Source organism: Moschus berezovskii, chromosome 14, assembly GCF_049115385.1.
Source record: "Moschus berezovskii isolate FMDL1 chromosome 14, NW_MosBer_1.0, whole genome shotgun sequence".
In the NCBI taxonomy this organism is placed as follows: domain Eukaryota; kingdom Metazoa; phylum Chordata; class Mammalia; order Artiodactyla; family Moschidae; genus Moschus; species Moschus berezovskii.
This window is the reverse complement of record NC_142473.1, coordinates 42,939,928-42,958,630: the sequence shown is the minus strand read 5'-3', so window position 1 is coordinate 42,958,630 and position 18,703 is coordinate 42,939,928. Positions and strand designations below refer to the sequence as shown.

At 41.9% G+C, this 18,703-nt stretch overlaps 1 protein-coding gene across 1 annotated transcript in view; it reads left to right on the top strand.

The window, feature by feature from the left end:
• The window catches only part of SPON1 (spondin 1), a 349,778-nt gene that overhangs the window by 197,735 nt on the left and 133,340 nt on the right, over positions 1–18,703 (top strand). The window contains exon 6 of the mRNA XM_055423333.2: positions 14,395–14,543. Within this exon, the coding sequence (XP_055279308.1) occupies positions 14,395–14,543 (149 nt within the window). The remainder of the gene's footprint in view (positions 1–14,394; positions 14,544–18,703) is intronic.

Sequence of the window (18,703 nt, the reverse complement as noted above, 5' to 3'; positions counted from 1 at the left end):
AGAAATGAAGAACCCCAGGGTCAGTAGAAGGAAAGAAATCGTAAAAATTAGGGTAGAGATAAATGCAAAAGAAACAAAAGAGACCATAGCAAAAATCAACAAAGCCAAAAGCTGGTTCTTTGAGAAGGTAAATAAAATTGACAAACCACTAGCCAGACTTATCAAGAAACAAAGGGAGAAGAACCAAATCAATAAATTTAGAAATGAAAATGGAGAGATCACAACTGACAACACAGAAATACAAAGGATTATTAGAGAATACTATCAGCAATTATATGCCAATAAAATGAATAACCTGGAAGAAATGGACAAATTCCTAGAAAAGTACAACTTTCCAAAACTGAACCAGGAAGAAATAGAAAATCTGAACAGATCCATCACAAGCACGGCTGTAATCAAGAATCTTCCAGCAAACAAGAGCCCTGGAAGAAATGGACAAATTCCTAGAAAAGTACAACTTTCCAAAACTGAACCAGGAAGAAATAGAAAATCTGAACAGACCCATCACTAGAGGCTGTAATCAAGAATCTTCCAGCAAACAAAAGCCCAGGTCCAGACGGCTTCACAGCCGAATTCTACCAAAAATTTAGAGAAGAGCTAACACCTATTCTACTCAAACTCTTCCAGAAAATTGCTGAGGAAGGGAAACTTCCAAACTCATTCTATGAGGCCACCATCACCCTAATCCCAAAACCTGGTAAAGACCCCACAAAAAAAGAAAACTACAGGCCAATATCACTGATGAACATAGATGCAAAAATCCTTAACAAAATTCTAGCAATCAGAATCCAACAACACATTAAGAAAATCATACATCATGACCAAGTGGGCTTTATCCCAGGAATGCAAGGATTCTTCAATATCCGCAAATCAATCAACATAATACACCACATTCACAAACTGAAAAATAAAAATCATATGATTATCTCAATAGATGCAGAGAAAGCCTTTGACAAAATTCAACATCCATTTATGATAAAAACCCTCCAGAAAGTGGGAATAGAAGGGACATACCTCAACATAATAAAAGCTATATATGACAAACCCACAGCAAACATTATCCTCAATGGTGAAAAACTGAAAGCATTTCCCCTAAAGTCAGGAACAAGACAAGGGTGCCCACTCTCACCACTACTATTCAACATAGTTCTGGAAGTTTTGGCCACAGCAATCAGAGCAGAAAAAGACATAAAAGGAATACAAATTGGAAAAGAAGAAGTAAAACTTTCACTGTTCGCTGATGACATGATCGTCTACACAGAAAACCCTAGAGACTCTACCAGAAAACTACTAGAGCTAATCAATGATTACAGTAACGTTGCAGGATATAAAATCAACACACAGAAATCCCTTGCATTCCTATACACTAATAATGAGAAAATAGAGAAATTAAGGAAACTATTCCATTCACTGTTGCAACGAAAAGAATTAAATACTTAGGAATGTATCTACCTAAGGAAACAAAAGACTTGTACATAGAAAACTATAAAACACTACTGAAAGCAATCCAAGAGGACACTAATAGATGGAGAAATATACCATGTTCATGGATTGGAAGAATAAATATTGTAAAAATGAGTATACTACCCAAAGTAATTTATACATTCAATGCAATCCCTATCAAGCTACCAAGGATATTTTTCACAGAACTAGAACAAATAATCTCACAATTTATATGGAAATACAAGAAACCTCGAATAGCCAAAGCAATCTTGAGGATGAAAAATGGAACTGGGGGAATTAACCTGCCAGACTTCAGGCTCTACTACAAAGCCACAATCATCAAGACAGTATGGTACTGGCATAAAGACAGAAATATAGATCAATGGAACAAAATAGAAAGCCCAGAGATAAATCCACGCACCTATGGACACCTCATCTTTGACAAAGGAGGCAAGAATATAAAATGGAGAAAAGACAGTCTCTAACAAGTGGTGCTGGGAAAACTGGTCAGCCACCTGTAAAAGAATGAAACTAGAACACTTCCTAACATCATACACAAAAATAAATTCAAAATGGATTAGAGAGCTAAATGTAAGACCAGAAACTATAAAACTCCTAGAGGAGAACGTAGGCAAAACACTCTCCGACATAAATCACAGCAGGATCCTCCATGACCCACCTCCCAGAATACTGGAAATAAAAGCAAAAATAAACAAATGGGATCTAATTAAAATCAAAAGCTTCTGCACAGCAAAAGAAACTATAAGTAAGGTGAAAAGACAGCCTTCAGAGTGGGAGAAAATAATAGCAAATGAAGCAACTGATAAAGGATTAATCTCAAAAATATACAAGCAGCTCCTGCAGCTCAATTCCAGAAAAATAAATGACCCAATCAAAAAATGGGCCAAAGAACTAAACAGACATTTCTCCAAAGAAGACATGAAGATGGCTAACAAACACAGGAAAAAATGCTCAACATCCCTCATAATCAGAGAAATGCAAATCAAAACCACAATGAGATACCATTTCGCATCAGTCAGAATGGCTGCTATCCAAAAGTCTACATGCAATAAATGCTGGAGAGGATGTGGAGAGAAAGGAACCCTCTTACACTGTTGGTGGGAATGCAAACTAGTACAGCCACTATGGAGAACAGTGTGGAGATTCCTCAAAAAACTGGAAATAGAACTGCCATATGATCTAGCAATCGCACTCCTGGGCATACACACCGAGGAAACCAGAATTGAAAGAGACACATGTACTCCAATGTTCATCGCAGCACTGTTTATAATAGCAAGGACATGGAAGCAACCTAGATGTCCATCTGCAGACGAATGGATAAGAAAGCTTTGGTACATATACACAATGGAGTATTACTCAGCCATTAAAAAGAATACATTTGAATCAGTTCTAATGAGGTGGATGAAACTGGAGCCTATTATACAGAGTGAAGTAAGCCAGAAAGAAAAACACCAATACAGTATACTAACGCATATATATGGAATTTAGAAAGATGCAAATGATAACCCTGTATACGAGACAGCAAAAGAGACACAGATGTATAGAACAGTCTTTGGGACTCTGTGGGAGAGGGTGAGGGTGGGATGATTTGGGAGAATGGCATTGAAACACGTATGTTGTCATGTGTGAAACGAATCACTAGTTCAGGGTCAATGCATGTTATAGGATGCTCGGGGCTGGCATGCGGGGATGACCCAGAGGGAGGATAAAGGGAGGAGGGAGGTGGGAGGGGGGTTCAGGAGGGGGAACTTATGTAAACCCGGGGCAAATTCATGTCAATGTATGGCAAAACCAACCAATATAATATTGTAAAATAATTTGCCTCCAATAAAAAATAAATTAATTACCAAAAAAAAAAAAAAAAAAGGTAGACATTGTGAGATGAGAGCATTGAGTGAATAGTTTTTTCACCCAGACTGAAAAAACATGAACCTCTTTACTTCAAGGGAGATGCTCTTCAATGAAAAAGAGATGAAAGGTTTACCTTACCCATGTATCAAGTTTCTCTGGTACTCTTCATCATTTTATGTAGATCTGCATTTCCATCTATCTTCATTTCCCTTCAGCCTGGAGAGTTTTTTAAAAAATATTTCATATACTGCAGGTATGCTGGTAATAAATTCACTCAACTCATACTTGTCAGAGTGTTTTATTTCATTCTTATTTTTTTGAAGGATATTTTTGCAGGATATAGAATTCTCGGTTGACAGTTTTTTAGTTCTTTCAGAACTTTAGAGGTATCACTTCCTCATCTTACAGTTTGTCTTGTTTTTGAAGCAAGCAGCCATTCTTATCTTTGTTTTTCTGATTGGAATCTTTTATTGCCTCTGACTCTTTTAAGATTTTCTCTTTATCTCTAGGTATTATCAACTGATTGTGATGTACCTAGGTGTAATTTTCTTTGCTTCAATTGTGTTTTGAGTTTATTGTGCTTCTTGGATCTGTAGGTTGATATTTTTCATCAAATTTGTGAAATTTTCAGGCATTTAAAAAATATTTTATAACTCAATTTCTCTATCATCTCCTTCTGAGACTCCTGATACCTTTATATTAAACTAGTTGTTGTTCTAAAGATCGCTGAGACTCCAGTTTATTTTTTTCAAGCTTTTTTCCTCTGTGCTTCATTTTGAACTGTTTCTATTACCCTATTTTTCAGTCTACATATCTTTTCCTTTGCCATGTCATATATACAGGTGTATTTTTCAGTTCTAGAATTTCCATTAGGTTTTTTAAAACAGCTTCTTTCTCTGTGAGGGTCTCCATTTGTCTACTTATTAAGTCTATCTTTTCTTAAAATTCTTGAACATATTGATAATAGATGTTTTAAAGTCCTTGTATGATAATCCCAATGTATCTGTCATCTCAGGAACTTTTTTTTCTGTTGTTTTTTTTTCATGGTTATAATCGTATTTTCCTGCTCCTGAACAACTTTTGATTGTATGATAGACATTGTAGGTGATATGTTGCTGAGTGTCTGGATTTGTTGTCTTTCTTTAGAGAGATGGACTTTTGATTTGACAGTTTTAGTGGTAGACCTGCTTAATTCTCTTTCAAGGCTTGTTTTCTAAGCTTTGTTAAGGTTAGTCTAGAGTATCCCTTGCTCTGGGTATAATGTCATTTTACTCCTGGTATGTGGCTTTTCTAGAGTCTCAGTTGAACATCCTCTGCTGCTGCTGCTAAGTCACTTCAGTCGTGTCTGACTCTGTGTGACCCCATAGACAAAAGCCCACCAGGCTCCCCCGTCCCTGGGATTCTCCAGGCAAGAACACTGGAGTGGGTTGCCATTTCCTTCTCCCATGTGTGAAAGTGAAAAGTGAAAGTGAAGTTGCTCAGTCGTGTCTGACCCTTAGTGACCCCATGGACTGCAGCCTACCAGGCTCCTCCATACATGTGATTTTCTAGTCAAGAGTACTGGAGTGACTTGCCATTGCCTTCTCCGTGAACATCCTGAATGGTTAGCAAAGTCTCTTTAATATGGGTGATTGGAATTCCTACATGTCTAGCATTGTGTGATCTCTGGAATTTCCATTCAGCTCTTAGCTTGTCAGTAATTGTTCTCTCCTAGGGAAATGGCAACCCACTCCAGTGTTCTTGCCTGGAGAATCCCAGGGACGGGGGAGCCTGGTGGGCTTTTGTCTATGGGGTCACACAGAGTCGGACACGACTGAAGTGACTTAGCAGCAGCAGCAGCAGGCCTTTGAAGTCCAACCCTGCATATGTGCAGCTTAGTGTTTGGTGACAGATTTAAGTGGATTTTTATGCATATTTCTGAACTTCTCTGTGCAACTCCCTCCCTTACTGGTATTTTTGTCAGTAAATCCTATCTATCTCAGCAGCCTCAGATTCCTGTCAGTTTAGCCAGATTGCCATTCTTTGTTGTGCTCTACTTTCCTGCATCACAAACTAGAAAATGTGTAGGTCACACCTGAGACTCATCTCATGTGTTTCCCTTTTCTCAGGGATCAGAGTCCTTTTCTGAAAACTGGTGCTTCATGTATTTTGCCATCAGGTTCCTCTGTCCTTGGGGATTCTCCAGGCAAAAATACTGGAGTGGGTTGCCATGCCCTCCTCCAGAGATCGTCCCAAACCAGGGATCAAACTCAGGTCTCCAGCATTGCAGGTGGATTGTTTACCATCTGAGCCACCAGGGAAGCCCAAGAATACTGGAGTGGGTAGCCTATCCTTTCTCCAGGAGGTCTTCCTGACCCAGGAATTGAACCAGGGTCTTCTGTATTGCAGGCAGATTCTTTACCATCTGAGCTATCAGGAAAGCCCATATTTTGTCCAGTTTTATAGTTATTTATGTCCAGAGGGCTAGTCCAGTGCCATTTACTACATCAGAGTCAGAAGCATAAGTTGCATGAGCATATATAGTTTTGGGAGTTATCTGTAGACAGGAATATCTTTTTCTCTTCTTCACACTGCCTTCAGGATAAAATAAAAAACTTACTATGAAGATATTCATATCTCTTCAAGGTCTGCCTAGCTGATGGGCTTCATCACTGATAAGCCCTTTCTTACAAATACTCACAGACACACACACACAAAATGCCTTGACCTACTTTTGGTTTTTCTTGTGTCTCTGGCTTTGCTTTGGAACATACTGATCCCTCTGCAAAAAATACCCTCCCATTTACCTACTAATTGCCTTTCTTAACTCCTACTTATCCTTCAGAATGGAGCTCAATTGCCATCTCCTCTAGGAAGCCTTTTCTGGTACAGTCTGGGTTTAATGTCCCTTTATTTGTGCTTTTATAACATTCTGATTTTGCCTTTATCAAAGCTATATTGCCCACATTTTATTGTAATTGCCTATTATGACCTGTCCTTTATGCCATCAACCTTATCCTCCATACCAAACATTTCAAAGATGGGATCAAATCTGATTCTTTTCAGAGTCACCATGGCCTAGCACACATTTTAGGAAACTTTTGGATTATAGCTTGCCAAGCTTTGCTGTCCGTGGAATTCTCCAGGCAAGAGTACTGGGGTGGGTAGCCTTTCCCATCTCCAGGGGATCTTCCCAACCCAGGGATGGAACTAAGATCTCCCACATTGCCGGCAGATTCTTTACCATCTGAGTCACCAGGGGTGCCCAATAAAGGACCAGATAATAGCTATTTTAGGGTTTGCAGGCCAGATGGTCTCTGTTGTAACCTCTTGACTAAACTCTTGTATCATGAGAGCAGCTATAAACAATACATAAATAATACATGAAATATAAAACTTTATTGGGACAAAAACAGGGAGTGAGCTGCAGCTTACTGCTTGCTGACTTAGTACATAGTGTTTGCCTAGTAAATGTTCATTTGATTAGTTAATAGAGTAGAATATTATTACTGGAGGTCTTAGGGGAAATATAAAACAATGTAATCAATTGCCTACATGTTTTCCTGGAATGGAAAAATGACGCTATCTTAATAGCTTAAGGAAGGAAAAAACACTAGCTAAGTAAAGAAGGCAGAATGATAGAAAGTTGGTGAATTTCTGTCCTAAGTGACAGATCTCCCCATGCAGGGTTTTTTCCAGGAGGCTCTACTGAGATGGGATCATAAAAACCAGAACAGCTTTATCAGAGTGAGTTCATGAAGCACCCAAGAGCAAGAAGAACCAGAGGGCAAGTACAGGCTATGTCCTAGGCAGCACCCAGCAGCAAATCTAGAGGAGCCAAGTTCCATGGCCAAATCCAGAGGGTCAGAAACCAGGCAGATTCTGGAACTGAGCTCAGGGTGAGAATAGGCAGGGCAAGAGGGAAGTGAGAGCCAACACAAGGTTTATGAGCAGGGTTGGCAGGGCCACAGTGTTTTTCTATTGATCACTGGCCAGGTGGTACCTGGGTAAGTCTGGGTGTGTTGATATTGGTCTCCTCAGGAAAGTTAAGTGACAAAGTCGTCTGTTAAGAGTAGATGGGGAGAGGAGGCTAGCACTTAGAAAGTGGAGGAACTGTGCTGTAGCTACAATAACAAATTCTGTATGAATCCAACCAGTTCCCAAAGATTTGCTAAGATATGGGTGAGACTGAGAGTGGATAACAGGAGGTTGTAGCAAACTAGTCCTTAAGGTTGCAAAACATTCTCCAGTGAAGCTATGAATGAGTATCAAGAAAATGAATGGTTGGCTTCTGCAGGATTGAGATTGGCAAGGAAATGCAGCCACTGGCAAAGCAGTCTAGGAAATCTGGGCTGTCACTGAATAGCTACCATATGCAGAACACCTCAAAGAATCCATCTACTGTGCAACATGCCTGCTCCTACACCAGACAAAAGGCCATACATGGTTCTTCTTTCATCAGCACTAGGCTTCTAGGCATCATTGTGAATCCCGTAATTTACCATCTAGTGCTGACAGCAGAAAAGATGTCAGAAATGAGATGAGTGTACCTATGTCCCCCTGGAGTGACTTTTCAGACCGATGCACACACTTGGCTAGCTAGCAATATCTCAGACTCACATTTCTAATCATTTCCTCCCAGCTTTCCACCTGCCTCTGTCACATCTAGGCCCCATACAAGCTACTGGGAGTAACCATCTAGACCCAGCTGCTGGAGCCAGAAAGAGGCTAGCTAAACCAAGGAGCTGTGGCCTTACTTGAGAGTCAAAGAGTTGCTGATAGTGTCTGTTTTTCTGCCTTTACCCTGAGGCTGAAGCCCAAGTGTTAACAAGGAACTCCAGTGGTGGTCCCACTGAGTGTTCCTTTAAGAAAGTCATAAGTGAGCATTTACTTTGTCCCCTTCTCCCCAGGCCTCCTGATACCTGGAGCCTCTCTCCCTCTCATCCCTTATGTCCTGGAGAATGGAGGCTATACTTGTCTGTGTCCCAACTAACTGGGGTCTGCTTACCACCTCATTCTGCCAGTCACAGACAACTGTGTCCCATTTAGATGACTCCCTACCATTTTTTTCAGACTCAGTTTCCTGCATCTAACATTCCTGTCATCTCTTCCCACCAGTTCTAGTTCAAACTGCTAACCAATCTCCAAATCCGATTCCCTTTGGTCCCATGGCTTCCAGAAGCTTTTCTGGCTTTGCCCTACCACATTCAGATTTAATTTGACTAGCTGGTATCTTTTGAGCCCATTTCATGTGTTAACTGTCTTTAATTCATGGACATCAGCCTCAGAAAGGCACTAGGAGGCTGGTCATGTCAATATCCCTACTTTACAGATGAGGAGACTGAGTTGAGAATGACTGACTAACATTCAGTCTAGAAAGTTTCAGATTGGAGACTGGAAAACGCATATGTTTGATCCAAAAACTGGAGCTTTTTACTTCACCAAACTGACTCTTGTAGACTCTCCAGTCCCCCCTGATTTTCCTGGCTCACACATCTGGTCTCATGTTCCCATTTTCTCTTGTAAGCCAGGCCATACACAACTCAACCAGGGATGGTGATGGATCTCCTGTTTGGTCTCTTCACTCTTGGGCCCTCTCTCCTCCCTATGGCTGGCATGTCCTTCCAAAGATGTGATGTAGTGGGTGGGGGAGAGACGGGATCTGGCACTAGATAAACCCAACTTTGAATCCCAGCATCTTCAATCATCTGCTCTGGTGATCTGGGGTTAACTCATTTCACCTCTTTAAGTCTAAGTTTCCTCATGTGAAAAGTGGAAATTGAGATAGCACTTGTATCAAAAAAAAAAAAAAGAAATTTCTTTTTTGATTAATTTTAAAGCATATGCTACATATAAGAATTTCATAGGACTTCCCTGGTGGTCCAGTGGTTAAGACTCTGAGCTTCCAATGCAGGGGGCCTGGGTTCAATCCCTGATCAGAAAGCTAGATTCTACATGCCGCAACTAAAACCCAGTGCAACCAAATAAATATTTTTTTAAAAAAAAAAGAATTTCCTAATGTCTGAATATGTCATAAAAGTTCTTTTAAATAAATATTCGCTATGAAGGGAGTTGAATTTTCCCTGGTGATTCAGTTGGTAAAGAATCCGCCTGCAATGAAGGAGACCTCGGTTCAATTCCTGGCTTGGGAAGATTTACTGGAGAAGGAATACACTACCTACTCCAGTATTCTTGGTCTTCCCTTGGGCTCAGCTGGTAAAGAATCCACCTGCAATGCGGGAGACCTTGGTCCAATCCCTGAGTTGGGAAGATCCTCTGAAGTGGGGATATGCTACCAATTCCAGTATTCTGGCCTGGAGAATTCCATGGACTGTATAGTCCATGGGGTCGCAAAGAATCAGATATGACTGAGCGACTTTTCACTTTTACTTTCATGAAGGGAGTTCTTTGTTAAATTTAGTTAATTGTTTGAATCTCAGAAAGCATTTTTTCCCATAATATTATAACAGATTATAAAACAAGTTCACAATTATGTCTCTCTCTATTATATATTTGAGCTACTAAACAATTCTATTAGGTTTGAAAAAAAGACTTTTCTTTCTTGAGTATATCATGTGACAATATAGGTCAAGTCCTTGGCACAGTTCCTGTCACGTAGTAATGACTCCATACGTGTAAACTATTGTTATGTCATTCTTGCCAGAAGAAAATTTCCATTATATTTCTCTCTCTTCTGATGCCAGTTACCACAATGGGCATGCATCACTCTCCACAACCTGGCCCTGCCTTTCTTTTTCATCTTATCTCTTCTAACTCTCTATCCCACTAAACAGTCTCCATTTCCTGACTTCTCAAGAAAAGAGCATGTGTTTTAGAGTCAGTGAACTTAGATTTGAACCCCAACTTGGCCCTCTTGCTAGCTCCTCTGTGAGCTTAGGTAGGTTCCTTAACATCTCTTCATCTGTAGGATAACAATGAAGTTGTAATGAGGGTTGCACCTAGGAAAGCATTGTGCCTAACACCTGTGTGTTAGTCACTCAGTCGTGTCCAACTCTTTGCAATTCCATGGACTATAGCCTGCCAGACTCCTCTATTCACGGAATTCTCCAGGCAAGGATACTGGAGTGGGTTGCCATTTCCTACTCCAGGAGATCTTCCTGACCCTAAAAATAGATCTTATCTATTTTTAATAGAATTCCTGCTCCTCCTGTCCTGCCAGTTTTCCCACGGGAGTCTCCTTCCAAGGGGGAAGTGTCCTTGCTCCTCTGCCTTCTTGTGGATGCTCCTGTGCTTTCTGTCTATAAAAATAAAGACTTTTGTTTTGTACAATTCTTTAAAGTTTTTATAGTTCTCTCCCAGGCCAGCCCAATTAATTTGCACAACTCTGAGAGACAGTCCAGTCTAGTAATTATTATCTCTATTTTTAAAAGGTGAACTGAGGCTCTGAGAGATGGAATAACTGATTCATGGTCACGAATGGAGGCTTGGAGCCTTGGTCTTCTGCACTGTGGCCCTCCCCCCAAGCCATCCTGCCCATATATGACTGCCATTCATCTGAATTCCTTGTTATTTCTAACAGTGCAAATTGTCCCATGAGTGCCTGCCTTGTATCCCCAGGAAGGATGTAGTCTGCCCCCTTACCCTAGCCTAGTGCCTTGCAAAATATCCATTTTGTGGTTAATGTCATTCAAGTTCCCAAAATTTGAATAAATGTGGTATGTTGCAAGACCACTGCAGAAAACTAACAGCTGTGTTGACTAGAAGGCTGAACTGATACCCTGACATTTTAGTCAAGAGTATGACATCTCATTCTTGAGGTACTTGTTTCTCTGTAAACATGCATTTAGACTTTGAATCCCTGAATTTGGAGTTAGCTGCTCCATCTCCTGTGTTCCATGTTCTGTGTCTAGAACTCTGACTATGCTTGATTGTAGGTAATCTGCGAGATCATCCATTTCCCTTCCCCCAGGCTGTGAGTCCCTCCAGGACAAGCATCACATCCAGGTCCTGTCAGTGCCCAGGGCCTGCCACAGTGCTTGGCACGTAGTAAATGGAAGTTCAATAAATAAATCAGAAAGAGCCATCTGGTCCATCCCCTCGTCCCCCTGTGACTGTGCTTGTTCCTATCCTCTTACCTAAGTTCGCGTTATGTATTTCTTATCTCTTATATTGAATCAAAGCCAGGTTCATATTTTACTCATTTTTGTAGCCTCCCAAACAACCAGGGAAGGAAGAAATCATCTTTATTGAGGGTCTATTGTGTGCCAGTGATTGCACATATATTATGTCATTATGTTAAAAATTGAATTTAATTCTTATAACAGGTCGATAAGGTAGGTATTATCATCCCTGAATTACAAAAGAATGAGCTACGAATCAGGGACATAAAGTAATTGGAATTTGGCCAAGTTTACACAGGTAGTAAGTGTCAGTGCCGGAATCTGAATCCCTGTCTGCTGGCTCTGAGACTCAGGCCTTTCTTTTTTGTTGTTGTTCGGTGTTTATTTTTTAACAGCCCGCAGAATAGCTGAGTGCTTTAGCCCAGTAGGAGTTAGGAACTCCGCTGAACTGAGACTTGAATTTAATCACATTGAATCAAATCTGTGCAAGCCTGCTCCCCAATGCTTCTAGCACATATACTGCCACCTTTGTATTTGATTATTTGGATGAAATGCTTCAGGGAATAAGTGCTAAGCATTCACAGTGCATCAGGCTCAGGGCTGGGCACTTGGGGATACAGTGCTGAAGACAGACTTCCTCAGGGAGCCTACAATCTAGTGGGAAAACACATATGTAGTGGGGATCGTAAGTATGATCCGTGCTGATAGAACAAACTGGTAGTGGGGAAAAGGAAAGGGGAGGGGTAAGATAGGGATTAAGATACACAAAATAGGTAGAAGTATCTATTGTACAGCACCGAAAAATATAGCCATTATTTTTTAACAACTATGAAAATATTGAATCAGTATGTTGTGTACCTGAAGCTAATATAATATTGTAAATCAACTATACTTCATTTTTTAAAATGTGATCTGTGCTAAGGGGAGACAGAAGACAAAGGTTTAAATCATTCTAGGGAGGTCTTGGGAGGCTTCTGGGTAAATCAGGAAAAGGAATGGGTGGGCGAGACAGGAGGAAAGCACAGAGGGAACAGCATGTGCTAAGCCACTGAGGTATGAAATTACAGGTGGACTGAGTCTGGAATGAGGGGATATTTTGGTGAAACAGAACAGGGGGATAAGTGAGATACTGGGACTGATCTTCCTGTGTTCACACCATGAACCAAACGTCATGACTGATTCTGACCCTTGCCCCTACACAAGCAGTGCTCTTAGCCTAGATCATAACCAGAACATGCTTCCCAATCAGGAAGTAAATTAGAGGAATGGCTGGCAACACCTCCATCTGTCTTCTCTAGGGATGTGATAGATAAACACAGTGTTTGCATTTCCCTGATGTATGGGAAACAATGAGCCAGCAATTGGGCAGACCCACATGGTGATGTTGTCTGCCTGTATCATGTCATCTCTCAGCAGACCAGGCAGGTAGCTTTGGGCCCATGCTCTTGATATGGCCCTGGACCAGAGGGCCCTGGAGTAGCAGGTGGGAGATGTGAACAAGATCCGGGCCTGTTCAGAATCGCTTTCTTAAGTAGTGGGGGTAGAGTTGAAAGGTCTACCCACCCTGAGCCAGAGGGTTGGAAACAGCAAACATCAGTTGGATTCAGCCAGTTCAAGTTTCCCTCTTTGCTGTGCCCAAAAATATTCCTTAACTGGAGATTTTAAAAACCCAGCCAAAGAATAGCAGACAACTGAGTCAACATTATAACGAATTTTATGTAACAGTAATCAATATGCGTGTGTGCATGCATGCATGCTAAGTCACTTCAGTCATGTCCAACTCTTTGTGACCCCATGGACTATAGCCTGCCAGGCTCCTATGTCCATGGAATTTGCCAGGTAAGAAGAACACTGGAGCGGATTGCCATTTCATCCTCCAGGGGATCTTCCCGACCCACAGATTTAACCTGGGTCTCTGATGTCTCCTGCATTGGCAGACGGGTTCTTTACCACTAGTACCACCTGGGAAGCCCAGTAATCAATATATATATATTTATATTCATCATGTGCAAAAACAAATCTGGTGTGGTATTGGTGTTGACTTTCCTCTCCTCTCTTTCCTCCCCCTTGAGACTTTGAAAAATCCTCAGGCCTTGGTCCTGCCCAGATATTATTCTGTTCTCCTTCTGTGTCATCCATCACTTCCCTGCTGCATCCCATTGCAGTCATTATCCTGGGTGATCCTCAGCAAACCACTGTGGACTAGTCATGTCCTTGTATCCAAACCACCTTGCCCATCCTTTCACATGGCTAGCCTGCCTGCCCCTCACCTTGGAATGTACATAAAAGCCAGCAAAAAACAGCAGTGCTTATTCCCAGGAATGATTAAGCCTAATTTCCCACTCACTCCCTTTACCTTTTGCTCAGTGCCCACCTCCCCAGCTCCACACTCCAATTTTCCCTGCGCTGATGCATCCTTCACACTGCTATCTGGATGATTTATCTGAAATTCAAATGTGATCGTGTCATTCCCCTGCTCAGAACCCTTCAATGGTTTCAGACCCTTTAAAAACGACATCGGAACTCCTGAAGCATTTAGAACAAGGTTCTCCATGGGCAGGCTCCTTCCTACTTCCCTGGCCTCATTTCCCAACTCTCCCCTTGACACTCTGTGACACAGCAATGCTAAATTACTTATGGCTCACCAAACACACAATGTGACTTAATGTTTCCGAGACTGCCAGAAACAGTCATTTCTCTCTGTTCTGTCTTACAGATCTGCTCAACATTTAAACCTTCTCTCAACTTTCTTCTCTGAGATTCTTCCAGACAGGAGTCATCATTCTGGGCCAGCTTTGTCTTATTTAGATATCTACCCATTGCCCTGTCTGCATATGCCCAAGACTTACTCGCTTACAGGGACTATCTTACTCATCCCAGAATAGCACAGGACCTAACACAGAGCAGGTGCTTAGCCAACACAGGTTGGATCATTGTCCAATTACACCTCCCCATCCTTGAAGGGACTTGTGTTTTAGCCACAGCCACACTGATACCTGCATCTGATTGGCTTTTCCAGGTCGGGCCAATCACTGGTCTGCAATCATCGGCGGATCCCACTCCAAGAATTACGTGCTATGGGAGTATGGAGGATATGCAAGCGAAGGCGTCAAACAGGTTGCAGAATTGGGCTCCCCAGTGAAAATGGAGGAGGAAATTCGACAACAGGTAAGAAAAATAATCCCAGAATGACTAAAACCCAGACATGCCACCAAGCATCCTTTTTCTTTCCCAGGGGCTCAAAACTTACAGGACAATGTGCTGGAAAATTGGTACTGTAGGAAGTGAAATCTATTTGCTGAGTTTCAGAGTGCTTATGTTCAGTTGAAGACAGAGGCACAAATGTTGTCTCACATCTTCCTGACGGCATTTGTGGTTTCTTGAGCTTGTGCTAAAAGCTGTTGCTGTGGCTGCATTGGAATATCACATCTTTGTTCTTCTGAGGGTCAGTGAGGTGGGTTACTTTGATTCTTGAAAGGGTCAGGGGAGTGACGTTCACACGAAGCTAAAATCACCATTTCCAAAAAGAAACATTTGTTTCTTGACAGATGGTTTTTGCCCCTATGTCTTGAGGTGTTTGATAAACTAGTCAGTAATTAATCAAAATCATTATAACCTGAAGCATCTTTAATGTATTGATACAGTGTACCATCTCATGGGGGCCAAGGAGTCAGGTATTATCTAGGACCCATTTCACACCAGTGAGGGATAAGGGAGAAATAGTCTATTATTCTTTTCTATTCGTTGGGAACTACCATCATCCATCATCAAAAGCACTAGAAAGAGATTGATGAGGGATCTTGAAAGACGAGCTGTGGTTTGTTGAAGGCCATTCACAGGCTGCACTGTGGGGACGAGACAGTCCAGCTTTGGCCATCACTACCCACAAAAGCCCTTTGGGCCTCAGAGATCTGGGCAGTGAACCACATCTCACTGCTCACAAGTGTACAGAGGGAAGGAAGGAAAGAGCCAACCATGCTGGGAATGTGGTCGTTTCCAGCACAGGCCACTGTGAGGCTGCTGCCCTGTTTGGGCTCCTGCCCCATGTCTCCTGAGGCAGTGCAGGGGGCCCTGTGTCTCACAGTGTGTGTGTGCAGCAGGGCACGCAGAGCTGAGGCCCCCAGTCCTTCCCCCTGATGTCTACCATCTGGACTCCAAGCTCCCACAGACCCTAAACTGAATGCAGCAAAGGCCACCTGATTTCCTGCTATAATCCTCTGAGGAATTCTTTTGGCCCAGCGTCCAAAAACACCCAGGAATTAGCTTATGTTTCTCATTAATTTGATTTAAAGCCTTTCTCCATTTTCAGAAAAAAATTGTTTAACCCAGTGTTTCAAGATAGCATGCCATTCATCACAAGTTTATCTTACCAATGACTTAGTGTTTCTCTGACTCTGGCCGCCACGCCTTGTCACTGGTATTGCTCATTTAGGCTACAGCACAGCCACGTTCATCTGCAAAGTCATGAAGGGCTCCATACTGGTCCTCATCCGGGCTATCGTGGAGGGGAAATACCTTGTCTGGGCTCCTGATTCTCAAGCATGGAATTGTTATATATGGCCTGCCAAGTTCTGTTGTGTCATATGCTGAAAAACCTTTTGTTATAAATAATAGCTGAAACTAAAGTTTGCATATTAATTAGATCAAGATCAAGGGCATCTTTATAATAATGCCCGTGTCACTCGTTGGCTATCTTGAGGGATTTCTGGAGAGGAGGGAAGCATGCAGGAGCTCTGAGAAACTGAGACCACACTGTGCTGGCAAACATGATCAGTCATGTGTCATAGCAGTAAGAAGGCTGATAACTGATGAATGGACCTCCCGCCTTCTGTCTCCTCTTAGGAAAATGTTCTTTGCTTGGTGTGTTCCTGACCAGCACACCTGGGATTAGCTTTTGTACACGCAGACAATGTCTGGTTCTCCCAGCTGGCTAGTGTTCCTGACATTAAGTCATAATAATATTTAATTATGGGTACTGCTCATGAAAGTTAAAAATCCCACTGAGCACGTCCTAAGGTCTGTCAGGTTCCCTGGATGCTAAGCATGTGCTTTGAGCTCTCACCTCTAGTTGCAGAAGACAATATTAATTCCCCAGTTTTTCTGATAAGGATAACTGAGGCACAGTCAATAGAGAATTCCAGAACTTGAACCCAAGTCCACCTGGCTCCAAAACCTATATTAGTACCAAATAAATCATTTGCAGACCCTAGTGAAAATGGGAGGTCCTTTGTTCAAAACTTAAGAATTTCAAGGTGGTGGCACTTGAATGTCACTGCACAGGGCCCTAACAATCTGCACAGGTCACACACGCCTAAGACCGGCCCTCTCTACCCACCTTCCTCGCCCCACAGCGAAACTCCCCTCTCCAACCTCTGAAATAATCTGTTTCCATAGCTCTGCTCAGCAGTGCATCCAGCAGCCCAGCTCCTAGAAAAGTCAGACAGATAAAGTGATTTCAGGGTCCCTTTGCTTTCAAGCAACTCATGGTTCTAAATATTGTTCCCTGAAAGCACACAATTTATTTTTCTGTAAGCCAGGTAAGAAACAACATAAAAAAGGAACAAGAATATGAATCCTCCTAGAATATGAAAGTGTCCCCTGAATAACCGGGAACTTGTTTGAACACATCTACAAACTAGCACAGTGTTCTCAGCCTTTAATGCCTTATATCCTACCAACTGCTATATCAAAGAACCCGAGTCCAACCAGGATGAAAATAAAAAGGTCTCTTTTCCCAAGAAAGACATTTATATGCTTCCTAGCATTCTCTTATTATAGACTTATCACTCGCTGCAAGTTTCAAGGGCATTAAAAATCACAGCAGATATTGTTGGAGGTAAATCTTATGCTAATGGCTTTCAAACATAAATGAACAAAAATAATAATCCCGTTAGTAGTGGGAAACTGTAATAATATTATTGAGTATAAATTTTAATGTCCCTACAGCTACAAAACACCAAGAAAATTAATGAAAAATTATAGCAACTTTATTGGCATTCATGACACTTGCGGCCAGAGAGAGTGGGGGAAGGGCACAAGGCACATTTCGTAGCAGGAGACAGAGGCAAATGGGTCCTGGTGGGGACGGTGGATTCAGAATACTGAGAGAAGCCTGGCCTGGCAGGTCACAGGTGAGTAACCTCAAGACAGGTGGAGGCAGTAGGGAATGGTAGATCACACATGCAGGCAGACCCAGGACCCAAAAGTGAACTGATGAATATTCATCATTCATCAGTGAAATGTTACACTAAGACCATTTTTATTTCATCTAAGTATACATCTATGGCAAGTGTACAAGGTGTATGTGGCCCAAAGATAGTGTCCCCTTCACCATGTTTTTCGTAATAGAAACCTGGGCATCACCCTTGATTCTGCCCCCATCGCAACTTCTTCTGCCTTCTCTCTTCAATTCCTCCAGGTCACTTCCTCAGTACCTCGCCTCCATTTACAACATCCTCATCTCTTGCCTGAGTTATTGCGCTAGCTGCCTGACATCCCTGCCTCCAGCCTCTTCCTGTTATTCACACAGCTCCACAGCCATTCTATAAAATATCTTATGCCACTCTCCCAATTAGGATGTTTAATGGCTCCTAACTGACCCCAGAAAAAAGTCCAAACTCATAGCTTAAAAACCCTCCATGATCTGACCTAGTTTACCTTCCCCATCTTATTGCTTGCTGCAGCTCTAAGCTGAACCAGTGCAAAACCTCTTTCATACTCTCCAAAAGCCATACTTCTCTTGCATCTGGGCCTTCTGTCAGTCTAGAATATCTTTCAGCTCCCTTTCAACTGGTGAACTCATGTTTATACTTCATCACTCAGCTTAAATGTTGCTCTTCCTGGAAGCCTTCCCAAATTCTATACAAAATCTGTCCCCTGGCCTGGTGCTCCCACAACACCAGGTACCTCCCCTGTCATTACCATCATCACATTTACTGCAAGTTCTTGTTTGATATCTCTCCTTCACTAAACTGCAAAGTTCAGAAATCCATGTTCTCCATCTCTGTATCCTCTGAGTGGGTATAGTGTTAATTGTTTCATAATAGTTTCCTGCATAGATTAATTCATTTGATAATTTTACTGAACATCTACTAAATAAATGCCAGGCATTGGAAATCCAACAGCGATGAGATCATTCCCTGCCTTCAGGGAGTCTACATTCTAATGGAGGAAACAAGTGGGGGAAATGGTTAAATAATTATAAATTCAGGTAAAAAAAGAAACCAACGAGGAGTTGTATTTAAAAAAAAAAATCAAACAATAGTAGGAAGGGACCTTGTTAGTAAGGTGGTCAGGGAAGGTCTCTGTGAGGGGTGCCCGTTAAGCTG